At 38.3% G+C, this 20,723-nt stretch overlaps 1 protein-coding gene across 1 annotated transcript in view; it reads left to right on the forward strand.

Moving 5' to 3' along the window:
• LOC104994819 (25-hydroxycholesterol 7-alpha-hydroxylase) overlaps nucleotides 1-20,723 on the forward strand; it is a 175,798-nt gene that overhangs the window by 140,889 nt on the left and 14,186 nt on the right. Inside the window, exons 2-5 of the mRNA XM_010848485.1 lie at nucleotides 1,251-1,387; nucleotides 8,929-9,516; nucleotides 9,980-10,186; nucleotides 19,262-19,437. Of these exons, the coding sequence (XP_010846787.1) occupies nucleotides 1,251-1,387; nucleotides 8,929-9,516; nucleotides 9,980-10,186; nucleotides 19,262-19,437 (1,108 nt within the window). The remainder of the gene's footprint in view (nucleotides 1-1,250; nucleotides 1,388-8,928; nucleotides 9,517-9,979; nucleotides 10,187-19,261; nucleotides 19,438-20,723) is intronic.

The following is a 20,723-nucleotide window of genomic DNA, read 5'->3' on the forward strand; positions in this document are numbered from 1 at the left end:
TGTCTTCCTATTCTAAGTATATGTATTTAAACAACAGCTTGTATTTTGTAAATTATTATAAAGATAAAATTTTCAAGTTTAATTCTACCATATTGGGTTGTGGGAAAATAAAAGCTTCTGATAGGGTTAATCTAGCTACATAAAATTCCATGCTGAGTATGATCATAATCTTGGTCTTTGATTAGATCTGAGCTTGTAATATCTTGTGATTAATCAAAATGGGTTGTATTGCGTGTAGTATAAGTCACTTCACAGATGGGATGGGGAATCATCAGAGTGCTCTTGAATGTTTGTTTTAATCCCTTGTAGGATAAAATGGCTTTGGATCTTTTTTTTTTAACTTTAAATCAGATTGAGTTCACCAAATAAATGATTGAGAAGAAATTTTGAAGTCCAGTTTTGCTAGGATTATGGGTCAGAAAAGAAGAAACTTGGTTTTTAATTCATAATATTTCAATGATTCATTGAACATACTTCATATATTAAAAAAATCTTGTAAAACTTAATAAATATTCCTATAAAGAATATGACAAAAAAACCTTTCATAGGATAATATTGAGGTTTTTATTGTTTTCAACAACACAAAAGATTTTTCAAGATTAATAATTGCCCCTCTTCTAATTATTTAATTCCAGTCTAATTGACATCTGATAACAAAGAGCTTTGCTTTGGCAACTAAACTGCCTGACATCTAACCCCCAGAAGCACAGCAGGAGCATTCACACACAAAATGTTTACTGAATGTGTCTGTCATTTCAGCCAATTGAGTCTCACAAGACACAATTTCTCACAAGTGTTGCTCACCAAAAACTGTAAGTTGAACTGTCTGCTGCAGAGCCACACACATGAAGGGGCTCAATAAATACATGTCTAAGATTATATAAGAGTCACTGAATAAAGGGCTTCCCAAGTGGCACTAGTGGTAAAGAACCCGCCTGCCAGTGCAGGAGACATAAGAGACAGGTTCTACCCATGGATTGGGAAGATCCCCAGGAGGAAGAAACGGCAAGCCACACCAGTGGTCTTACCTGGAGAATCCCATGGACAGAGGAGTCTGGAAGGCTACAGTCCATAGGGTCGCAAAGCATGGGACATGACTGAAGTGACTTAGCATTCACCGAATAAAAGAATTGGAAAAAAAAAAAAACTGTGAAGTTCTTCCAGTCTACTTCTAGACTGGACAAATGACCCACGGGTGTTAAAATAAGAATGATTTAATTTTTTCTTTTATTTTCTTTTTTTTCCTATAGGAGACCTGGTGAGCCTCCATTGATAAAAGGCTGGCTTCCTTACTTTGGACAGGCCCTGAAATTACAAAAAGATCCTCTGGGTTTCATGACTTCTCTTCAAAAGCAGTATGGTGACATTTTCACTCTTCTCCTTGGAGGTAAATGACATTTCTTTTAAGTTCCTTACTTAAAATTTCTCACCTATTCTTTAATGTCGTTATATTTTTCTCTAGGCAAAATTAGATTATTTGTTTATTACTTTACTTGTAGAGCAATGCAAAAGAAAACTGTTTTTGAGTGTAGTAATCCTAACATTAAAAAACAAATTATAGAATTCTCTTGAGAGTGCCTGGGGAATACCACTCTCCTGTTGTCATATGTTATTGGGTTTGGTTTAGCTTGCCTTTAAGCTTTGTTTTTTTAAAAGCCAGAATGCATTGACGGACTTGGCTTTGTGAAGCAGTGTTAGGTTTAGAGAAAATTGATCAGACAATACAGACAGTTCCCATATATGCCCTCTTCTCCCTGGTCATAACTCCCCCTGTTATGAACACCTTATGCTAGTGTGGCACACTTGTGGTAACTAATGCACCAATGTGGATACATCATCAAGTCTGTGGTTTGCTCTGCAGTCCATTCCTTGTGTAGTCCAGTTCCTTGGGTTTGTCCTGTTCCTTTGTGGGTCCTGTTCCAAAATGCATCATGTCATGTATCCGTCATTATGGTGTCACAAGAGTAGTTTTACTGGCCTAAAAAATCCCCTGCATTTCCCCTATCAACTTCTCGTCCCTTTCCCCTGAGCCCCAAGCACCCACAGATCAGGATGCACCTTTTAAAATTATTTATTTATTTGGCTGTGCTGGGCTTTTCTCTAGTTGTGGTGAGTGGGGAGTATTCTCTAGTTGCAGTTCATGGGCGTCTCATTGCGGTGGCTTCTCTTGTTGAGGATCACAGGCTCTAGGGCATGCGGGCTTCAGTAGTGGTGGCTCCTGGGCTCGAGAGCACAGGCTCAGTGGTTGTGGTGCACAGACTTAGTTGTCCTGCAGCATGTGGGGTCTTCCTAGACCAGGGATCAAACCTGCGTCTCCTGCATTGGCAGGCAGATTCTTTACCACTGAGCCACCAGGGAAGCCCACATTTTGGAGGCAGGGGGGCAGCATGCCATGTGGCATGCAGAACTTCCCTGGCCAGAGATTGATCCCATGCCTCTTGAATTGGAAGCAGGGAGTTTTAACCACTGGACCACCAGGGAAGCCCAGAAAATATTTTTAACTTAAAAATATTTTTTATGATTCTAACTTCAAGATGTTTACAAAACAAGAAAAAATATACACAGAAGGATCACTACATAGTCCAACATCATGGTGCTATAGGAGAAGCTGGAATGTTCTCAGATCATCTTCCTTTAAGGCCCACGCTCTCCAGCTGTGTTAACTATCTCTGGCTGCATAACAAACCTCCCCCAAATGTAATGCCTTGAAACAACAACTGGTCTTGCCCAGGCCCACTTGTGTGGCTTGAGCCATTTGACTGATTGGGGCTAAATGTCCCAAGATGACCTCATCACATGCCAATTAGGACCTCCTTGTCCTCATGAGGTTTCATCCTCAAGATGATGTCCTTATGTGGCAGCTGATATTTCAAGAGGATTAGAGGAAAGCAGCAAGGCTTCTCGAGGCCTGGGCTCAGATGTCATAGAACCTTGCTTCCACCACATTCTGTTAGTGTGAGCACGTCTCAGAGCAACCCAGATTCAAGGCTAAGAAAAGAGACCTCCACTTCTTCCTGGGCAGAGTGGCAGAGTTGCAAAGGAGCACATGTAGAAAGAGTGAAGAAATTTATGGTAGCGTGTTTGCTCACAGTCTTCCACCATCAGCTTATCTCCTGGGCTAGCCATTCCTTTGCTTGCTTTTATCTGTCCCGTGTATGTCTGGGAGGCTGATCTCTACACACTAGATGGTCTACACTCCTCTGCCCTCCTACTTCTGGTTGAGTGTGCAGATAGGAGGCTCTGTTCCAGCTCCCTGTCACTGGGATCTGATAACTTTCAGTTTCTTTCCCAAGAAAATTGAAGATGACAGGTATGATTTCGCTTAGATCCCCACATACCTGTCAAATGCACTGGTGTTTTACAGTGATCCTTACCACCTCCCCATGTTATGTCTGATGCCTCTTCTCAAATCACTCTTAGTATCTCTTCTGTCAAAGCATTTAATAAATTGTGACTGTATTGTTAATTCACATTATCTATTTCCCTTCATTATTATCTAACTCCTCTCTTGCCCACATTTAGTTCACAGCTCAGCACTGATTGATTCACAATAAATATTTGATGAGGAAATTCTTAATACCTTAGAGCTGATGAAATACTATAACACAAATAAAGGCCATAGTTGGGGCTTCTAGCCTAAGTGAACTATTCGTTTCATATTACATTTTGTATTTCTTCACTTAGAAAAAGTAATTCTTGGGGAGGGATAAATTAGGAGTTTGGGATTAACATATACATACCTCTCTATATAGGGCTCCCCTGGTGGCTCAGACAGTAAAGAATCAGCCTGCAATGCAGGAGACCCATGTTCAACCCCTGGGTCTGGAAGATCCCCTGGAGAAGGGAATACCATTCACTCCAGTATTCTTGCCTGCAAAATTCCATGGACAGAGGAGTCTGCCAGGCTACAGTCCATGAGATTGCAAAGAGCTGGACACGACTTGGCTTCATAATACAAAACTATATTCTTCACTTAAAAAAATAATTCTTGGGGAAGGATAAATTAGGAGTTTGGGATTTACATATACACACTACTATATATAAAATAGATAATCCACAGGGACCTTTTGTATAGCACAGGGAACTCAGTCTGAAAAAGAATGGATATATGTATAACTGGATCTCTTAAATGCACACCTGAAGCTAACACAACATTGTAAATTAACTATACTCCAATATAAAACAAAAATTAAATTTTAAAAAGTCACTTTTAACTTTAAAAAGTAAACCTTATAGTCTAATGAGTAGATACAACAAATTATTGACATTTTCAGTTTTCCTTTCTAATACATTCTACAAAAATAACCTCAGATGATTAAGCAGAAACTTTAAGGCAGATTGGAATAATTTTATTCACTTTTCAGAAAATAACAAATTTCTGCTGACACTTGATATCTTCATCTTAAATACCGAGACACTTGCTGAATTTCTAATATCTATTGACCATGGTTATGTTTTTAAACTCCACCACAGACAACCAGAGTTGAATACATACTACTACTTCCTTTGGCTTCTTCCTAGAGTTTGAATAAATTCCTGTCAAGAAATCCTTTTCATGTACGTGCCTCTAATGATCAGTTGGCAAAGTAGCTCGTTTGGAAAATGTGAAACGGAAAACAGTGTCTCCCACCTTTGTCCCATGATGTGATTTCACTGAGTATATGTTCTCTCGTGATGAGCGAATGATTGTCATCCCCAAAAGTCTCAAGGGACACGAATGTCATCTTAATAAAGAAATTAAAAGGTACATCTTTTCATGGGAAACCACGCAAATTCGTGACCTGTCGCAGAAAATAGTTCTCTAATTGGTTTTGTGTGGTGTTGCAGCGGAATCGTTTTCCCTAGATGTCACCGCAGCGAAGCACCACTGTACATCATTGTCAACAGCTAGCGAAATCTCCCTAATAAGAGCGGGAGGATAATGTGGTCATCCTTACCAAATAAAAAGTTGGCTCATAGTCCACTCTTCCAACGAATATTTTTAGCTGGAGATTTTAAATGGAGAGCCAGGTATATGTGGAGATTAAAAGGTGATAGCTATGGAAAATTTCTATAAAATTCTAGTTTATCTCCTATTTATTTACTATACATTTCTATTCCAAATAGTCAAATGGTTGTTCTGAATTCCCTTGGAGGTCTTCCTGTACAGCACCAAATATCTAAGATGAAAACATCAAAATTCAAGTTATAATGATCCAGATGTCAAACTTCAAGACATCAGAGTGAATGACTTATTTTTTTTTTTTAACATTTAGTGACATACTTATCATTACATTGCTTCACCTTCCTAAAAGAAGTAATTTTGCAGGAAGAGAAATGGCTCTTAGGTTAGTAATAGATCATGTGCAGGTTATTCAGGAATGATGGAATTAATATGTTTGTGTTGAGCCAGTTCCTAAAAAAAGGAGGACAATGAAATGTTTGGTAAAGAATACATTAAAAAATGTGACCCCATTTCAAATTTACTGCTCAAAAGGATGATTTTATATATATATATATATATATACATACACACATATACATTATTTTGCAGAAGTGAGCCTCATTTTGACATTTATTCTTTGAAATTCTTTAAATCAATATTTCACATCAACTGCTGATAGCTTTCCTTTCTCTTTTGAAAACATGGCAAAAGATACTGTTTCTATCTTGTGATCTTTGTGAAGTAGACGAGTTGCCTGTTGACACTTGGCATTCACTTACATAAAAGCACACTGGAACAAAAGTTAATTTTGCTCCAAGAATCCATGGCCTTCAGAATAACTTTTCAAATTTCCTTTGTTAAGAAATTTAAATTCATTTTATGAATGTATATGTGTTTTCCTAACTGTCTGATTAAAGATTACAAAGAAACTCTGGTTTTGCATCTCACATTAGCAGATGGTGGACAGATGGTTTAAATTAATATTAATTTTGGAAAACTTAGCTTAAATTGTTTATACTGAAGATTAAAAGTTGGAAAGCCAGCTAGCATCTCCAGTGTTATTAGTACTTCCAAACCCACTTGAAAAGTAAAATCCAGAAAATCAAAATGTCTTACTCAGCAGTCCACATCTTATTTGGATAAGAGAGTCAGTAAAGCATAATGCCTTGATATTGAAGAAAATCAAAATAAGAACTGAGAAAAAAAATACAGATCCTGGAGTATAAAGAGCCTTGGAAAGAGTGAGAATTTTATCTACAAATAAATTGCATTAAACTGATCAGTAATTTTTTAAAAAACAACCTATGTGACACTGCCTATTAAAAAATAAGTAGTTATTAAAAATCAATGAATACTTGGTTGCTAATCATACACAGTTTTCCACATTTAGCTTTTACTGTTTTTATTTGATACTAACCTCATAATTTCTTCCCATTTCCTCACCTTGAAGGTGAGAGAAAGAAAGGGAGAGAGAGGGAATACATGTGTATTCATGATGAATTATAGATAAAAATCTCTAAAGTACATGAAGCTTGTACTTCAATAAGTCAGTGACTAGTGGCTTCTACTGCCATGACTGAATACAGTTTTGTCTTTCCGCTTAGATTTTGATGAATACAGACAATTGGTAACAAAAAATTCCAACTATTCTCTAAAATTATGTTTTACAAACTAAGCCTTTTATGCATTCTCTGAATTTTAGTGACAAATTTAAAATAACTCTGTAAAGATATGTAGCAAACTCCTTTCATTTAGTGAAAAGAGAAAAGTATGAATCACCACCTGTGAAAATACACAGCCTTGCCTAAAATTATATCTTTTGCAACATAAGAGAATTGACTCTTTTTTTCAATTATTTGTCAGGCAGATGCTGGTGATTTTATTTAATTAAGCTGCTATGGTAAAGCAGGTGTCATAAAATATGCCCAAATCCAGTTGAGTCAGTTTTGCTCTCCTGGGGGGTTGGGAATCCAGTTTATGTTGTAGATATAACTTTGGGATCTGATCAGAATGAGTAGTCACTCAAGTTTTACCCTCATTCCTGAATTGGCCCACCTTATTAACTAAATCAAGGGGAAATAGAGTGAATACAATTCAAGTCATTTATTTTTAGGGAAAAAGTTGTAGCACATGTATATTTATGTACACTAAAACCTTAAATTATGCCTTAAGACTGAAAAGCAAAAAAAAATTATCCTATTTCTAGGATTAGGTTAAAATTATTCAAAACTTTGTCATAAAACTTGTCCCAAATTGAATTTAATTTCTGTGATGCTGTTTGAGTTACCAGAAATAATAAGTGAGTTGTTTATCTAAGAAAGGTTCACACACATACACATAAAAACACAGAAATGATGACGTGAAGAGCTGAGCATAGATGTTCTGACAAACTTTCATGTCTAATCATTTATCATTTTCTAGAAGACAGTAACATAAGCATTACAGTTTGTGGGATCAACTAAATTTCATGTGTGTTCTTGGAAAGGAAGCCTTATTAAAGCTAATATTGAGTATTGAATGCATATGACTTCTCATTAGCAGGAGTCTTGAAGCAACCTTTGAGTGAGAAGGAAACAGAACAGTACCAGGAAAAGCACCGTGTGTGGACTGTTTTCTTGTCTAGGCTCTGCCACTAAAAAATGGCAACACAATCCTGGCCTTTAGCTTCTCCTGCCTTTCTTTCACTGGTAAATGCCCGGGGTGGTGGGGGTGGGGAGGGTGCAACCAGGAATCTCCACGGTCCCTGCCAGTTTTGAGAGCTAGACTGCAGTGTGAGTCTGTGCCTTAGTGGTGCTGGTGATGTTGCAGTTTAGTCACTTAGTCATGTCCAGCGCTTTGCGAGCCCATGGACTGCAGCACGCCAGGCTTCCCTGTCCTTCTATCTCCCGGAGTTTGCTCCGACTTATAGCCATTGAGTTGATGATGCCATCCAACCATGTTATCCTCTGTCACCCTCTTTTCCTCCTTCCCCCAATCTTTCCCAGCATCAGGGTCTTTTCGAATGAGTCAGCTCTTTTGTATCAGAGGGCCAAGTTCCTTAGTGTGCCTTCTTATAAGAACCACCTGAAAGACTTGTAGGTCCCATCTCGGAGCCATCTGAGTCAGAATCAAGCAGGAATCTGTATTTTTAACCAGCACCTTAACTTTGGACCAATATATGGAAAATGCCAAATGTCACCTCCTCAAAGAATGCCTGTTGATCACTCCAGGCAGACAGAAGCGGGTTCCACTTCCTGCTGCTCTTACATTGTGTTCCCACCTCTGCTCTCTTACTGTCCATAATGATGCAGTGGTTCCTTTACATCTTTATCTTAAGAGGAAAGAGATTCAACCAAGTACCTGGATGTCAATAAATGTCAAGTAAATTCATGAAAGCTTGAATGGATGGGTTCTAGTTTTGGAATCTTCTTTTGACCACAAATCAGTATGATACTTCAGCCTTGTTAGTGAATCTCCCTGACCTCTACTATACTCTCATCTATAAAAATGAAAATATTGGTATTTGTGACTTGTTAGTGTTGAATTAGATGTTCATTTGTGAGTACTTGCTTCACTCCAAATCTTCGAGTTAAAATAATTGTATTCAATCAAAGTTAAGATAATATACTTTACCAATTTGAATTGTTTGTTTTCTGAGTCTATTATTGAGGAAAAATATGAGAAATGTTTAAGTAATGACTGTTGAGACTATTTAAAAGATAACTTAAATATCTTGGTAGTTCATTAAAATAAAAATCTGAGGAATAAGCTATATTTTTGAAAGTTATTAAGAATTTCAGAATATTTAACTTGAAACTTCTAGGGTTTTCCCACCATCTTCCATTTTAAAAGGAAACATGTAGTGGAATTTTGAATCAAATAGATTTTTATTGTACTTTGCATCCTTTGAGACATGAGTTGATTAAGGTCTTTCTAACTTTCAGTAGGATATTCTCAAATTTCAGATATCTTTTTTCTTTTGTTGTATGGCCACATGAATTCATATTCTCATTTATTTCTTTTAGGAAAGTACATAACATTTATCCTGGATCCTTTCCACTACACGTCAGTGGCAAAAAATCAAAAATTAAGCTTTCAAATATTTACTAATAAATTCTTAAAGAGAGTATTTTCTATCAAAAAGATGTTAACAGATTCTGACCTCATCGACGAGATTCATAGTACCTATCAATTTTTACAAGGGAAGCATTTGGACATACTGATGGAAAGCACAATGCAGAATCTGAAACAAGTTTTTGAACCCCAACTTTTAAAAACCACAAGCTGGAGCACGGAATATTTGTTGCCATTCTGCAACTCAGTAATATTCGAAATGACATTTACAACCATATATGGAAATATTCTTGCTGATGATAAGAAAACATTTATTACTGAGTTAAAAGATGATTTTTTAAAATTTGATGAAAAATTCACACGTTTAGCATCAGGCATACCCATTGAGCTTCTAGGAAACATCAAGTCTGTTCGAACTAAACTCATAAAAGACTTGACAATAGAAAGCTTAGCTAAGTTACAAGGAATGTCTGAAGTTGTTCAAAGAAGGAATGATATCCTGGAGAAATACTATACGCCCAAGGACACTGAAATAGGAGGTAAGAAACTTCTGAATGATAACTTGTCTAAAATAAAATAATTTACAATAGACCTTTGAAATAAAAAGACAAAATGGCGACCTTGAGAATTTTTATGCTCTTTCTAATTGGCTAATGATAAAATGTTTTACTCTGAAACAACCCTTTGTGATAATTGATTTTTTTTTTTTTTTTGCTGAGATGGTAATGCAAGATACTTAATGGTGATAATGAGAAAGAGTATAACTAAGCTGCATTTACTCCCCTTATCTCTTCTCCCTCCTCCCCTCCCCCACCACACACACATTACATTTTAAACTATTCTCATTAAGCAGAAAATTAGACTTCAGAAGCCTATTGGTCCTCATTAGCATGCACTGATCCTTGGCTGGGTCTGTGTCCTAACATCTTTTAATTAGCACACTGCAAATCTAATCAGTGTAATAAACGCTATTAATCTTCCTTTTCACTTATTTTCTCCCAGCACATCATTTAGGCTTGCTCTGGGCCTCTGTGACAAACACTGTTCCAACCATGTTCTGGGCAATGTATTACCTTCTACGGAACCCGAAAGCTATGGCCGTGCTGCGTGACGAAATTGACCATTTACTGCAGTCAACAGGTCAAAAGAAAGGGCCCGGATTTTCCATCTACCTCACCAGAGAACAATTGGACAGCCTGGTCTACCTTGGTAATTTATTTTTATCTGTTATGAAGAAAAGAAGGTACCTCTCTGCAAACTCAGTTTATCACTCAAAGCTGTTTACCAAGAGGTGGAGGACACAGCTGCCTAATTGACATAATAACACCCATTTACATCAATTATAAATTATGTAGTTTATAGCTGTAGATGCTCTCATTGCATGTAAACATTAAGGCCTAAGTAATTAACTATGTAAGGTATGCAAAAGGCTAAACCAAAGCTTTGCAATTATTTGGAAAAAAAAAAGTTTATGCCTATTAAGTCATTTGATTCTGAGCATCTGTTGGTGTGCTAATGCTTTCCAAACACTGCAGTAGTATCTTAACAAGAAAGGTATTTGGGATTGAAAAAGAAAGTATTTCAAACAGACAGCTTATGTGTAAAACATACTTATTCTCCCCCAAAATGGTGTCTTTTTTAGGCAGAGATTAGGATGTCATATACAGCTTACAGTGTATGATTCTCCAAAACTTGTAAGAGTGATTTTCCCTGGAAATTTGCGATTTAAACATACTTGGGGAAGAAAAAAAAATGAAGGAAGAAAAGGAGGCAGTGAAGGAGGGAAAAGAGCAGGCTACAACTACAGATTACTTCATGTGAAATATCCATGTTTTAGAAAAGAGTCACTGTTTTATAAAAGATTCACGAGATATGTGTGGTCACCCTTTCAGATATGTTTGAAGTCAGAAGTGACTAAGTTGCTTTTAAACATCTATGTAGGTCTGTGTGCCAGTAACAATGAGCATTTGATGACAGTGGATTCTCCTTTCCCAGTTTTGATAAGATGACTGTCATCATGTGAGTAAATTTTAATTCCCAAAGTTAAATTCCTCATCAGCGAATTATTCTGTTTTGTTTTGTTGGGTTTTTTTCTGTATTGACCTTTCATCCTGTAGCTTTCTTTGCACTCTATTCCAGGTCCCTTTGGACAAAGATGTTTGTTGTTTCACTCCTTTGACAATGTAACAAGTATTTTAGCCCACAATAATCTACATTTTTTTCATATTTTTAAAATATGTTCCAGGTTCTTTGATGGGAACTTCTGAGAATAGAGGCCCTACAGGTCTTGATCAGTGTTGACCACCAGTTGACATTAAAAAGACTGGTCCAAGTGTTTGAGAGATTGTTCCCCCTGGTTAGGATAAGACCCATCAGAGGCACTAGCAGGAAGCTTGCCTTGTAGTGACAGTTGGCTAGCTTATTCAGTCATGCTGTTTTTAGCATACATTATCAAAGTAATTTTATATTTGCTTGGAGAAGGAAAATAACCCCAGCATTATTAAAATATGAACATTATTATATTTTTCTTTTTCAGAATTACTGGGGACCAAATGCACAAATGAGGCTTCCCTCGTAGCTTAGATGGTTAAGAATTTGCCTGCAATGCAGGAGACCTGGGTTTGATCCCTGGGTGGGGAACGCCACCTGGAGAAGGGAATGGCTACCCACTCCGGTATTCTTGCCTGGAGAATCCCATGGACAGAGGAGCCTGGCAGCTATAGTCCATGGGGTCACAAAGAATCAGACCTGACTGAGCGGCTAACACCCTTTCTTCAAATGCACAAAATTTGCATCAAGTTCTGGGTAGTTGTTTTCACATGGATCTACAGTATTTTCTGGGTAGAAGATTTATGGTTTGTATGAAGATCAAGGTTGCATTTCCCATAAATTCAAGTAATTTATATTGCATTTTATGAAGCAGATGATATATACCGGGAAATAAAGCAAATAAACTTTAAGGAATATGTGTTTGTATCCAGTACAATTTAGTTAAATTAATCAGCTCTCTTTTTACTCTCAACTTCTCACTATTCAAAGAAAAGATTATTTTAAAATTGTGCTATTAGAGCTGACAGGGCTTTCCAGGTGACTCAGTAGTAAAGAATCTGCCTTCCAATGCAGGAATTGTGGGTTTGATACCTGGGTCGGGAAGATCCCCTGGAGGAGAAAATGGCAACCCCCTCCATTATTCTTGTCTGGAAAACAGCATGGACAGAGGAGCATGGTAGTCTATAGTTTATAGGGTCCCAAAGAGTTGGAAATGACTTAGCAACTGAACAACAACATTAGAGCAGGCAAGTTTAAATTTATTCGAGCAGAAGAAACGGCAAGTTCCAGAGCCATAACTGGGGCCATTAAAGTCTATCACTAGAGTAGAGACCTCATCATTCACTTATCATCAATGAATGGACCACCACCAACCCCAAATGCCTGGAGATCCACCTGAGTACAGACAGCACCTTCAGCAATCTAGAAGGTAGACTTTGTTCATCACAGCCTCAGGTACCAGCAGAGGCCAGTGTTGCTCATTACCAGAATTGAATCTTCTAGAAAATCTGGTCCATTTTTTTTTCTTTTTCCAGATGACTGTTTAATGCAGATTGAAGCAATTTCTTTAATATGAACAGTCCCAGAACAGATGACCTCTGTATCTAGTCATAACTATATCATGGGTATCTCTATCAGAAGGGTGTGAACTCTAAGCTGAAAGGCAAGACTTACAGAATTAAATATTTACAGTGCACTTCATGGACTGAGTGTACATGCATCTTACCTCCTTAAGAAAAGAGTTTTATGTATTCTAAGTATAATTTCTTTAAAGATAGATATCTTGAATTTTTATTATTGTAAGAAAAAGGATCACAAGGATAAAAGGAATGCTAATTTATTTTTAAACCAGGAAGGAAAATTTTTATATTAGTAGAACATGCAAAGGGAAGGGAGTTTTTAAAAATATTTTAATTTATTTAGTTACTTGCTGCACAGGGTCTTGGTTGTGTCCTGCGAGCTCGTTCCTTGTGGCACTCATGTGCAGTAGTTGTGGTGCGTGGCTTATTTGCCTGTGAGATCTGAGTTCCCCAACCAGGGATCAAACCCATGTGCTCTACATTGAAAGACAGATTCTTGACCACTGGACTATCAGGGAAGTCCCAAAAGGAGTTGTTTTTTTTTTTGAAATTTGTCCAAACAAAGAGGGGAGAGGAGTTCTTTGTATCTTGATTCATCAAAGCCAGCTGTGATGTGCACATAGAAGAGACCAGAAAATGTGAGCTAGAAGGTGATAGAGTTAACTATATTCTTAATTTCAGGATGAGACAGTATGAATGACAATATTAATAATTATTATTTTATTATGTAGCAGACTTATTAGCTTACTTCATCATCATCAAGTATTAACTTACTTATATACATGTAAGTAAACTCAAGTAAACTTATCTTATCCTCAAGTATATTATCTTTATTAATTGTTGGGTAACAAGGTGCAGAAAGATTCGTTAACCGATCTAAATCATACAACTAGTTGTGGCGGAGCCTGAAATTGATGTCAGGTCTACCTAATTTCAACGCCAATCCATGAACATTGTCAACTCAGGGAAAAATACTCTAGAAATATACCAAGACCTTGACCATTATATTTCACAAGGATATATATCATGAATTCTCAAATGCAGTTGGGTTTGAGGGTAAGGTTGGGGTTAAGAGGTTCACATTGTAATTTTGTGTTTTTTTCCTAATAAAAATAAAACTTTTATTTTAGAATAGTTTTAGATTTGCGGAATAGTTACAAAGACAATACCCATATACCTCACACACGCACAGTCTGCCTCACTATTAACATCTTAGTGTGATGTATTATGTTTGTCATAACTGTGGGTGTTATTTTGAAAAAGCTCATTCATTATTTTAAAAAATTGTGTATTTTAAAAATTAAGAGTGTCTATAATTTAAACAGCAATAGTAAAGTTTAACAAAATCCTCTCTTCCAGTGGGGCTATACAGGAGGTACAAATTCCACTTCATGTTAGAAATCTCCAACTGGAGGAGGGGAGAGAGGCATCTCCCACAAGGTGTACACTAGAAATAATTGATGGAATTTTTTATAAGTAACATAAGGAGACAGTGGTCAAAAAAGTGAAAAATACAGGTTTAGATATTTATCAAGTTTTTGACTCGGCACAAAGCAAAGAGGGCTAGATAATATAATGAATGCTGGAAACAGGTGTTGCAAGGATTGAAAGGGAAATATAAAGAGAATGCAAATTATTGTACATAGGTCCAAACATCAACTGCGTAAGAATAGGATAAGGAAAGAGATGAGTGGCCCAGCAGAGGAGGGTTTAGGTTCAGAGTCATAGTTCTCAGGAACTTTCCTGGTGGTCTAGTGGTTAACACTCTGTGCTTTGAAGACAGGGGGTATGGGTTTGATCCCTGGTTGGGGAACTAAGATCCCATGTGCTTCTGCTTTTGGAATCATCTGCGGAGCTTAAAAAAGTACTCACACCTGGTCCCACCCTCAAAGGTTCTGATTTCAATGGTCTGAGGTACAGGCTGAGGGACTCAAATGTGCAACCAAGGTTCAAAACCATGAGTGTAAAGGTTTTCCTAATGCAGTGGTTCTGACGCCATCGGCCTGAGATGGAGTATTTATTTTTTTTAAAACCACCTCAGGTGATTGTAAGCGTGCCATCAGAGCCGATACTTCTGGGACATCAGAAAGCTTAACACAAGTCCATGGTGTTATTACTTCAAAAATCTATTGTTCGTATGCATCCAACAAAATATTAATAGAAGTGTGGTATCTAGGGCAAAGTAGTTCCTGTCTACTTTCCCAGCTGAAATAGCACACCCAGCTCTGCCACATTGTAAGAGGCACGTTGACTAATTGAGTTAAAGACTAAAGGCCGTTATCATCTCTGACATACAATTCAAAAATGACATGATCATTGTCTTTAAATATTTTTAAAGGGCTGTTATATAGAAGAGAGATTCAAAATTTTTTGCCTTTGTGTATTCTAAAGGGAGGAAAATTTCAGCCAATACGGAAAATAACTTGCTAACTAAATGGACTTTCGGAATGCCATCATTGGAGTTATCCAATCAGAAATTTAACAGTATCTTCAGTAGGACCCTGCGGAACATCCATAATCTCTGTTCTCTTTTCCACCAACAGCAGTAGCCCAGTGTCCTGAGCAGAGAAGGACCTCAGTAGTCTATTTATTGACTCTATGAATGTTGAATTTACATTTCTGTGTTTTAGCAGTGAACCAAAAGCTATGTCTGCAGTGCAGAGTGAAAGTAGGCATGCGTACTGATTCAGATTTATTTTTAACTATACTTAAAATACACAATTCTTGAGCCAAAAAGTAGTTATTTGGCTTCAGATTATCTGATGATGATAATGTCTTATTTATTCAATAGCTTCTCACCTGTCTTGAAGGCAGTTACAAAAAAACTGGCACACACATCTGTAGCCTCACTCCATTTCTCAGTCTTCTAGAGCACTATCTGCAGAGCCCTCCATCCCCTTTCCTGTCTACCTTCTTTTTAAAGACCACCCCAGCCCATTTCAGCAGAGGCTGGCTGTTATTTCACTCCAGCCATCATTGCTATCCACCGATCACCATGGCTAATCAGATGGTGTGACAGTCTGCACCAATCATTAAGATGACCCAAATTAACAGCCTGGCCATGTCACAGTACATTCATTCCACACATCCAGACACGGCCTAAGTGTGAGGCAGAAACTTGGATGTGCTTGTTTGTGTTTGCATTGTAACATGCATTATTGATTGTCATAAGCAGCTTCAGCACTTTAAATCTGCAAATGAGAATCATCTGTCAATTATTACAGCCAGAATTGAGATCTGAGGGCAGAAGAGAAAGTATATATATCTTTTTCTACCTGCATTTCTTTTTCTTTACCATTTTCTTTCCCAGTCACATTGTGTCGCTTCTTAGCTCAACATGCTCCTCAGCTTTTTGCTTAGAAAAGATACTTAATCAGAATATTTTTATATCCTACAAATAGAAACAAATCTCTCCTAGTCAAGTGAAGGAGACAGGGCAGGCTCAGAATTGCAAGTTCATTGTGGGAATTCTGCAGTCTAATTTCCTGGGGATACCGGTCAGTAAAATTCAGTTCTTCATAAAACATCAGCAGCCTTATTGTATTCACAATTGCAAGTGTTGGCACCTTGCAGTGGCTGGTATAAATGATCCTCCAAATATTTGCATTCTTGATAGCCATTTCTCTACAGTGCGTTTAGTAAGTAGAGGGTCCCATTACCTGCTAAATGTAAGTATAAATTAACAACCCATTATGCACAATAAGTTTTATAAAACATTTGCAGATAGAGATCACATTTAATTAAAATTAACTTGCCTATGAGAGCCAAGTGCACTAATGATCATGATGACCTTTTATTACCTGCAGTCCCTTGTTTTGGCTGGAATGATTGACAGCTTGCTGTTTGGCTACCATGTTGAATTTCAGCTGACAAGACTTTTCATTTTAACTCAATTTGCCCGCCTATCACAAGCTGGTGGCAGGCCAGACCCAAGTCACCCAGCTTTGCCTCAGCAGCTTGCTCTAGTTCTCATTAGTACGCATTTATTCAGTGGAAATTGGAAGACAAATGCTTGAAGGCATGTGAACTAAGTATAGCAAATTAGGTTTAAAGACTGAATATTTATAAGTGTATGGAAAGTTTTTTTTTTTTTTTTTTTAATTCTAGAGCGAATTGAGAACTGAGTGCTAGCTTTGGTATAAAAGAAATGCAGATAGAAGGGGGGAAGGAAGATTCTAAGAATAACAATACTATCAGGCTTTTCTTTCCATTTTGGCAATATGTAAACTCTCTCTGACAACACCTTCTCAAACCAACCTGGCCCCTCTTTCGTGGAGTGCTTGCACAATGAAGTTTAGCACCTCGAGTGTGAGAAGGGGGAAAAAATGAGGGTCATGTTCATCTGTTGCTTGGTTATCCCTTGGTATGTTTTCAATTGCCTTGTTTGTTCGGCACTAGCACAGAAACAGATGTTGCTCTGGCGTGTAGGATAATTTACTCTACCTCCTGGTGCGGCATGGACGGCCTCCCAAGGCCCAGCTGGTCTGTCAGTGGCACTGGCTGGTGTCTGCTCAACTATGACAACTACAAGTCGAGGCTGCAATTTTTTTTTTTTTTTATTGTGCAGTTGTCATTCTTCTCAACGTATAGCCCTGCCCGTGTTCTTCCTGGGGCCCGCAACGAGGCTATGGCTTTTGTGTCTGTACCTTGTGACGCAGAGCCATGGAAGCCCCCCCTCTCCTCTGAGGATAATAATGTTCATGACTTGTGTCCTCTGATGATGATCGCATGACCGCTCAGACCCAGAGCCAGCCTCATCTCAAGCACATAACTGGTACTGGAAGGTAAAACAGATTTGTCATTTGCGATCCAACTGCTAAGCCACACTTTGGGCTCCATTATTGTGATTAACTTCCGCCTAAGATACGCTTGCCCGATTGTCATTTGTGATCCTGTGGTGGCCGCAAGCTGCCACGCTTCCCCTAGAGCACGTCAGCCAATGGGATTTGACCGTGTTATTCGGACCGTTCAATGCTTGCCCCGTCACAGCGGCCAGCCCGCAATTACCGTGCTTTTGTATTTCTCCCTCCCGCACCCCTACTGGACCGGTGGGTGCCCAGCTCTGCTGCATATGTCAGCTACCATTTCACACCACAAGCTAAAATGATGCTGCGCTGCTGTTGATTCAGCAAGAGCCAGCGGCAGCGCATGGGAAGCTGACCCTTGCTTTGCACCATGGAAATGTTGGTCGCTGGTGTCCTGCCAGCTGAAATCCGTCGTGTCAGGCGCCTTGTGGCTATCTGCAGTAGAGTCCCCGTTCCAAAACCAAAGTTCTTTTCTGGCCTCATCACCAACAAACCGATTTGACTCTGCCTGATTATAATAACGAAGGCAGTCTAAAAGAATATGCACGGTCTCACTGTGCGTCACATCGAATCACCACACTGGCCACACAGAGCGAACCGCAGCCTCATTTCTTTAGACAAATGCATGCTTAGGGGAAAACCTCCTGGGAGAAGGTCCCGAAAGCTGTTAGATATCCCCATGCAAGCTGTGCATAGATTTCAATTTTCGGGAAATAACATTTATTTTTATTTGTTTGGCTGATGCAAGCCCTCCCTGAGTGGCCTGCTTCTATCATCTAATAATTAGTCATTCTACATTTCAGAGCTTTACTGAACACTAAGAAACTGGGCTCTGTGTGTGTGTGTGTGTGTGTGATTCTCAACTGCAAGCCATAAACACAACCATTTGTTACCATGTGGAGGAGGGAGAAAACGCTCAATTTGGAGCTCTTCTTTCACATTGCTGATTAGAAAGAATCAAGCTTTTTATTCTAGGACCCATTCGCGCTGGTGAAAACATAGTCAGTTTTGATTATGAAGGCAGAGATGCAGACCTAGACAGCAGCTACATGCTGATGTGCATGCTATCAGAATGATTTATGCAAATTATGCATATTATTCCCAAAGGAATTCCTCCTCAAACTGCCAGGATAAATTGCCGGAAATTAGCCATAAAATCTGTCGTGCTAGGAGCAAAAGGTGAAGGCCACTGGGAAAGCAAGGACATTCAGCTTCTGGAATCTTCCAGGTTATGATGGTGGCTATTTTCCCTGGATGCCACAGAGAAATCTGGTTTTCTTCTGAATACTCTCAAAGTATTTTCCCTTTGAAATTTTTCCAGCAAATGCTGACTCACATTTTATTTACAGCTAGCATAAAAGAAATTAAGTGTTAAGCTGTCTCAGAAAGCACTACTACAATTATTTTACTATTAACTGCCTAAGTGGATATTAAATGCCTAAGCCTGGCTTTGAAGGCATCGCTGTTCTTCAGAAGGTTGGTGAAATAACTCACCAGGGGTGTACTTTAACTGGGATACAGTTTTAATTTCCAAAGAGTGTACCCCAACACAGCTTTCCTGTCTTGCAGATCAATCTTTCCTACAAAAAAAATCCTAATTAATGACTTTCTGTCCCAGTACAGCAGAGTTGTGTCTTGCCTGTGAAATGCCCCACACTATCTCACCCCTCCCCTCCTCCTCTCCCATCCAGAGCCCGCATCCACTCCCTCTTGCTGCTCTGATGGATCTGATTGGGAAAGGATTTCCCTGTCAATTGAAGTTATTGGTAATGAGCTTTGATGGTTAAATGAGAGTACTTTTCAAACGCAGTCGTATTTTAATAAAAATGATGCTTGCCTGTTTCTTTCAGAAAGTACCATTCTCGAGGTTTTGCGACTCTGCTCCTTTTCTGGCATCTTTCGTTTCGTTCAAGAGGACTTGACACTTCATTTAGAGAGCCAGGACTGCTGTCTGCGAAAGGGAGATTTTGTCGTCATCTTTCCTCCCATCTTACACCACGACCCTGAAATCTTTGAAGCTCCAGATGTAAGTAAACATCCAGCCAGCATCGCTCCCTCTTAGATGCTGCAAGCACATTCCTTCCCTCATGGTCTCTCTTTCTTTTGCCACCTTGTTCCAGAAAGAATTTGAGAGAGCTTAATGACTCCAGTTTTTCCTTCCAATGGAAACACCATCCTATTTACTGAGAGGTTTTCTTAAGGACCTCTCTTTCAAAGGTTTTGTGATCTGTAAATAAAAATACAGAGGAGACTAAACTCTAGTTTCATCAAGTGAAATGAACATTGATACCACAATGGACACTAGTCACTTTAGGCCAAAATTAAGTCTTGCATGGCAGAGATGTGTTACAAAACCATGGAGGGCTAGCTGTTGACAGGTCACTTAGAGAAGAAACACTGGTAGACTGTTGTGCTAAGTGTTTCCAGTGTGGGCTTGACTGTCCCAGAGTCCGATACCATCACTGCTATAGTTAAGCTCTCTACTTTTTCACCTCTTACTAAAGGCATGTGCCCCTTCTTGATCAATTAGGATGGCACTGTGAACTTGAGATTGTAAAGCTGCTGCTCACGGGTGAAGCTCTGAGGGTAATTGTGTCATCTCCTTGTATTTTTTTCTGAAGCTGGAGTTAATGAATATCAAAGACTGGAAATTAATCCACCCTGGCTCATCCCTTAATACCACTTCAGAGGTTCAGCACCTGCATGCAAATTGCAAGCAGTCATCTTCTGCCTGTGCTTCTCAGGGAGTCAGGTTGTTGCTGCAGTGGTTTTTATATGTAAAATACCATGTTTCAAAGAGAAACTTCCATGCACTTTCTGAGCAGTTTAGAGCTGAACCACTTCTAAACCCAATTTCTAAGGTGTTTGACAGCCAAGCTGGTTTAAAATCTGGTTGAATTTTGAAAATTAATTAGAAAAGGACAGACTTCAAATACAATGAGATAGTTTGCATTTATTTCATCAGCAAAGACAAAATTTCCTAAGTGAGGGGAGAATATATATATAGTTTCTGTGTGTTTCAGAAGAGGTCTTACTTAACTAATGATGGCAAATCAGAAGTTGGGTATTAGTGAGTGAATGAACATTGTGCAAACAACAAGCTTCATCTCCACATTTGTAAATATTAAAAAAAAAAAAATCCACACATAGTTAGATGTTCAATAAATAAAGCAAGTAAATAGCTAATCTTTGAAAAATACTTTAAAATTTGAAAACAGTTTCATTTTTATCTACAATTTTTCATTTAATTTCTACTTTGTGTTTCTATTTTGTGATTATTCCACTGTCATTAAATTTACCATTCATGTCATG

Source organism: Bison bison, unplaced genomic scaffold (assembly GCF_000754665.1).
Source record: "Bison bison bison isolate TAMUID 2011002044 unplaced genomic scaffold, Bison_UMD1.0 scf7180017864267, whole genome shotgun sequence".
Lineage (NCBI taxonomy): Eukaryota > Metazoa > Chordata > Mammalia > Artiodactyla > Bovidae > Bison > Bison bison.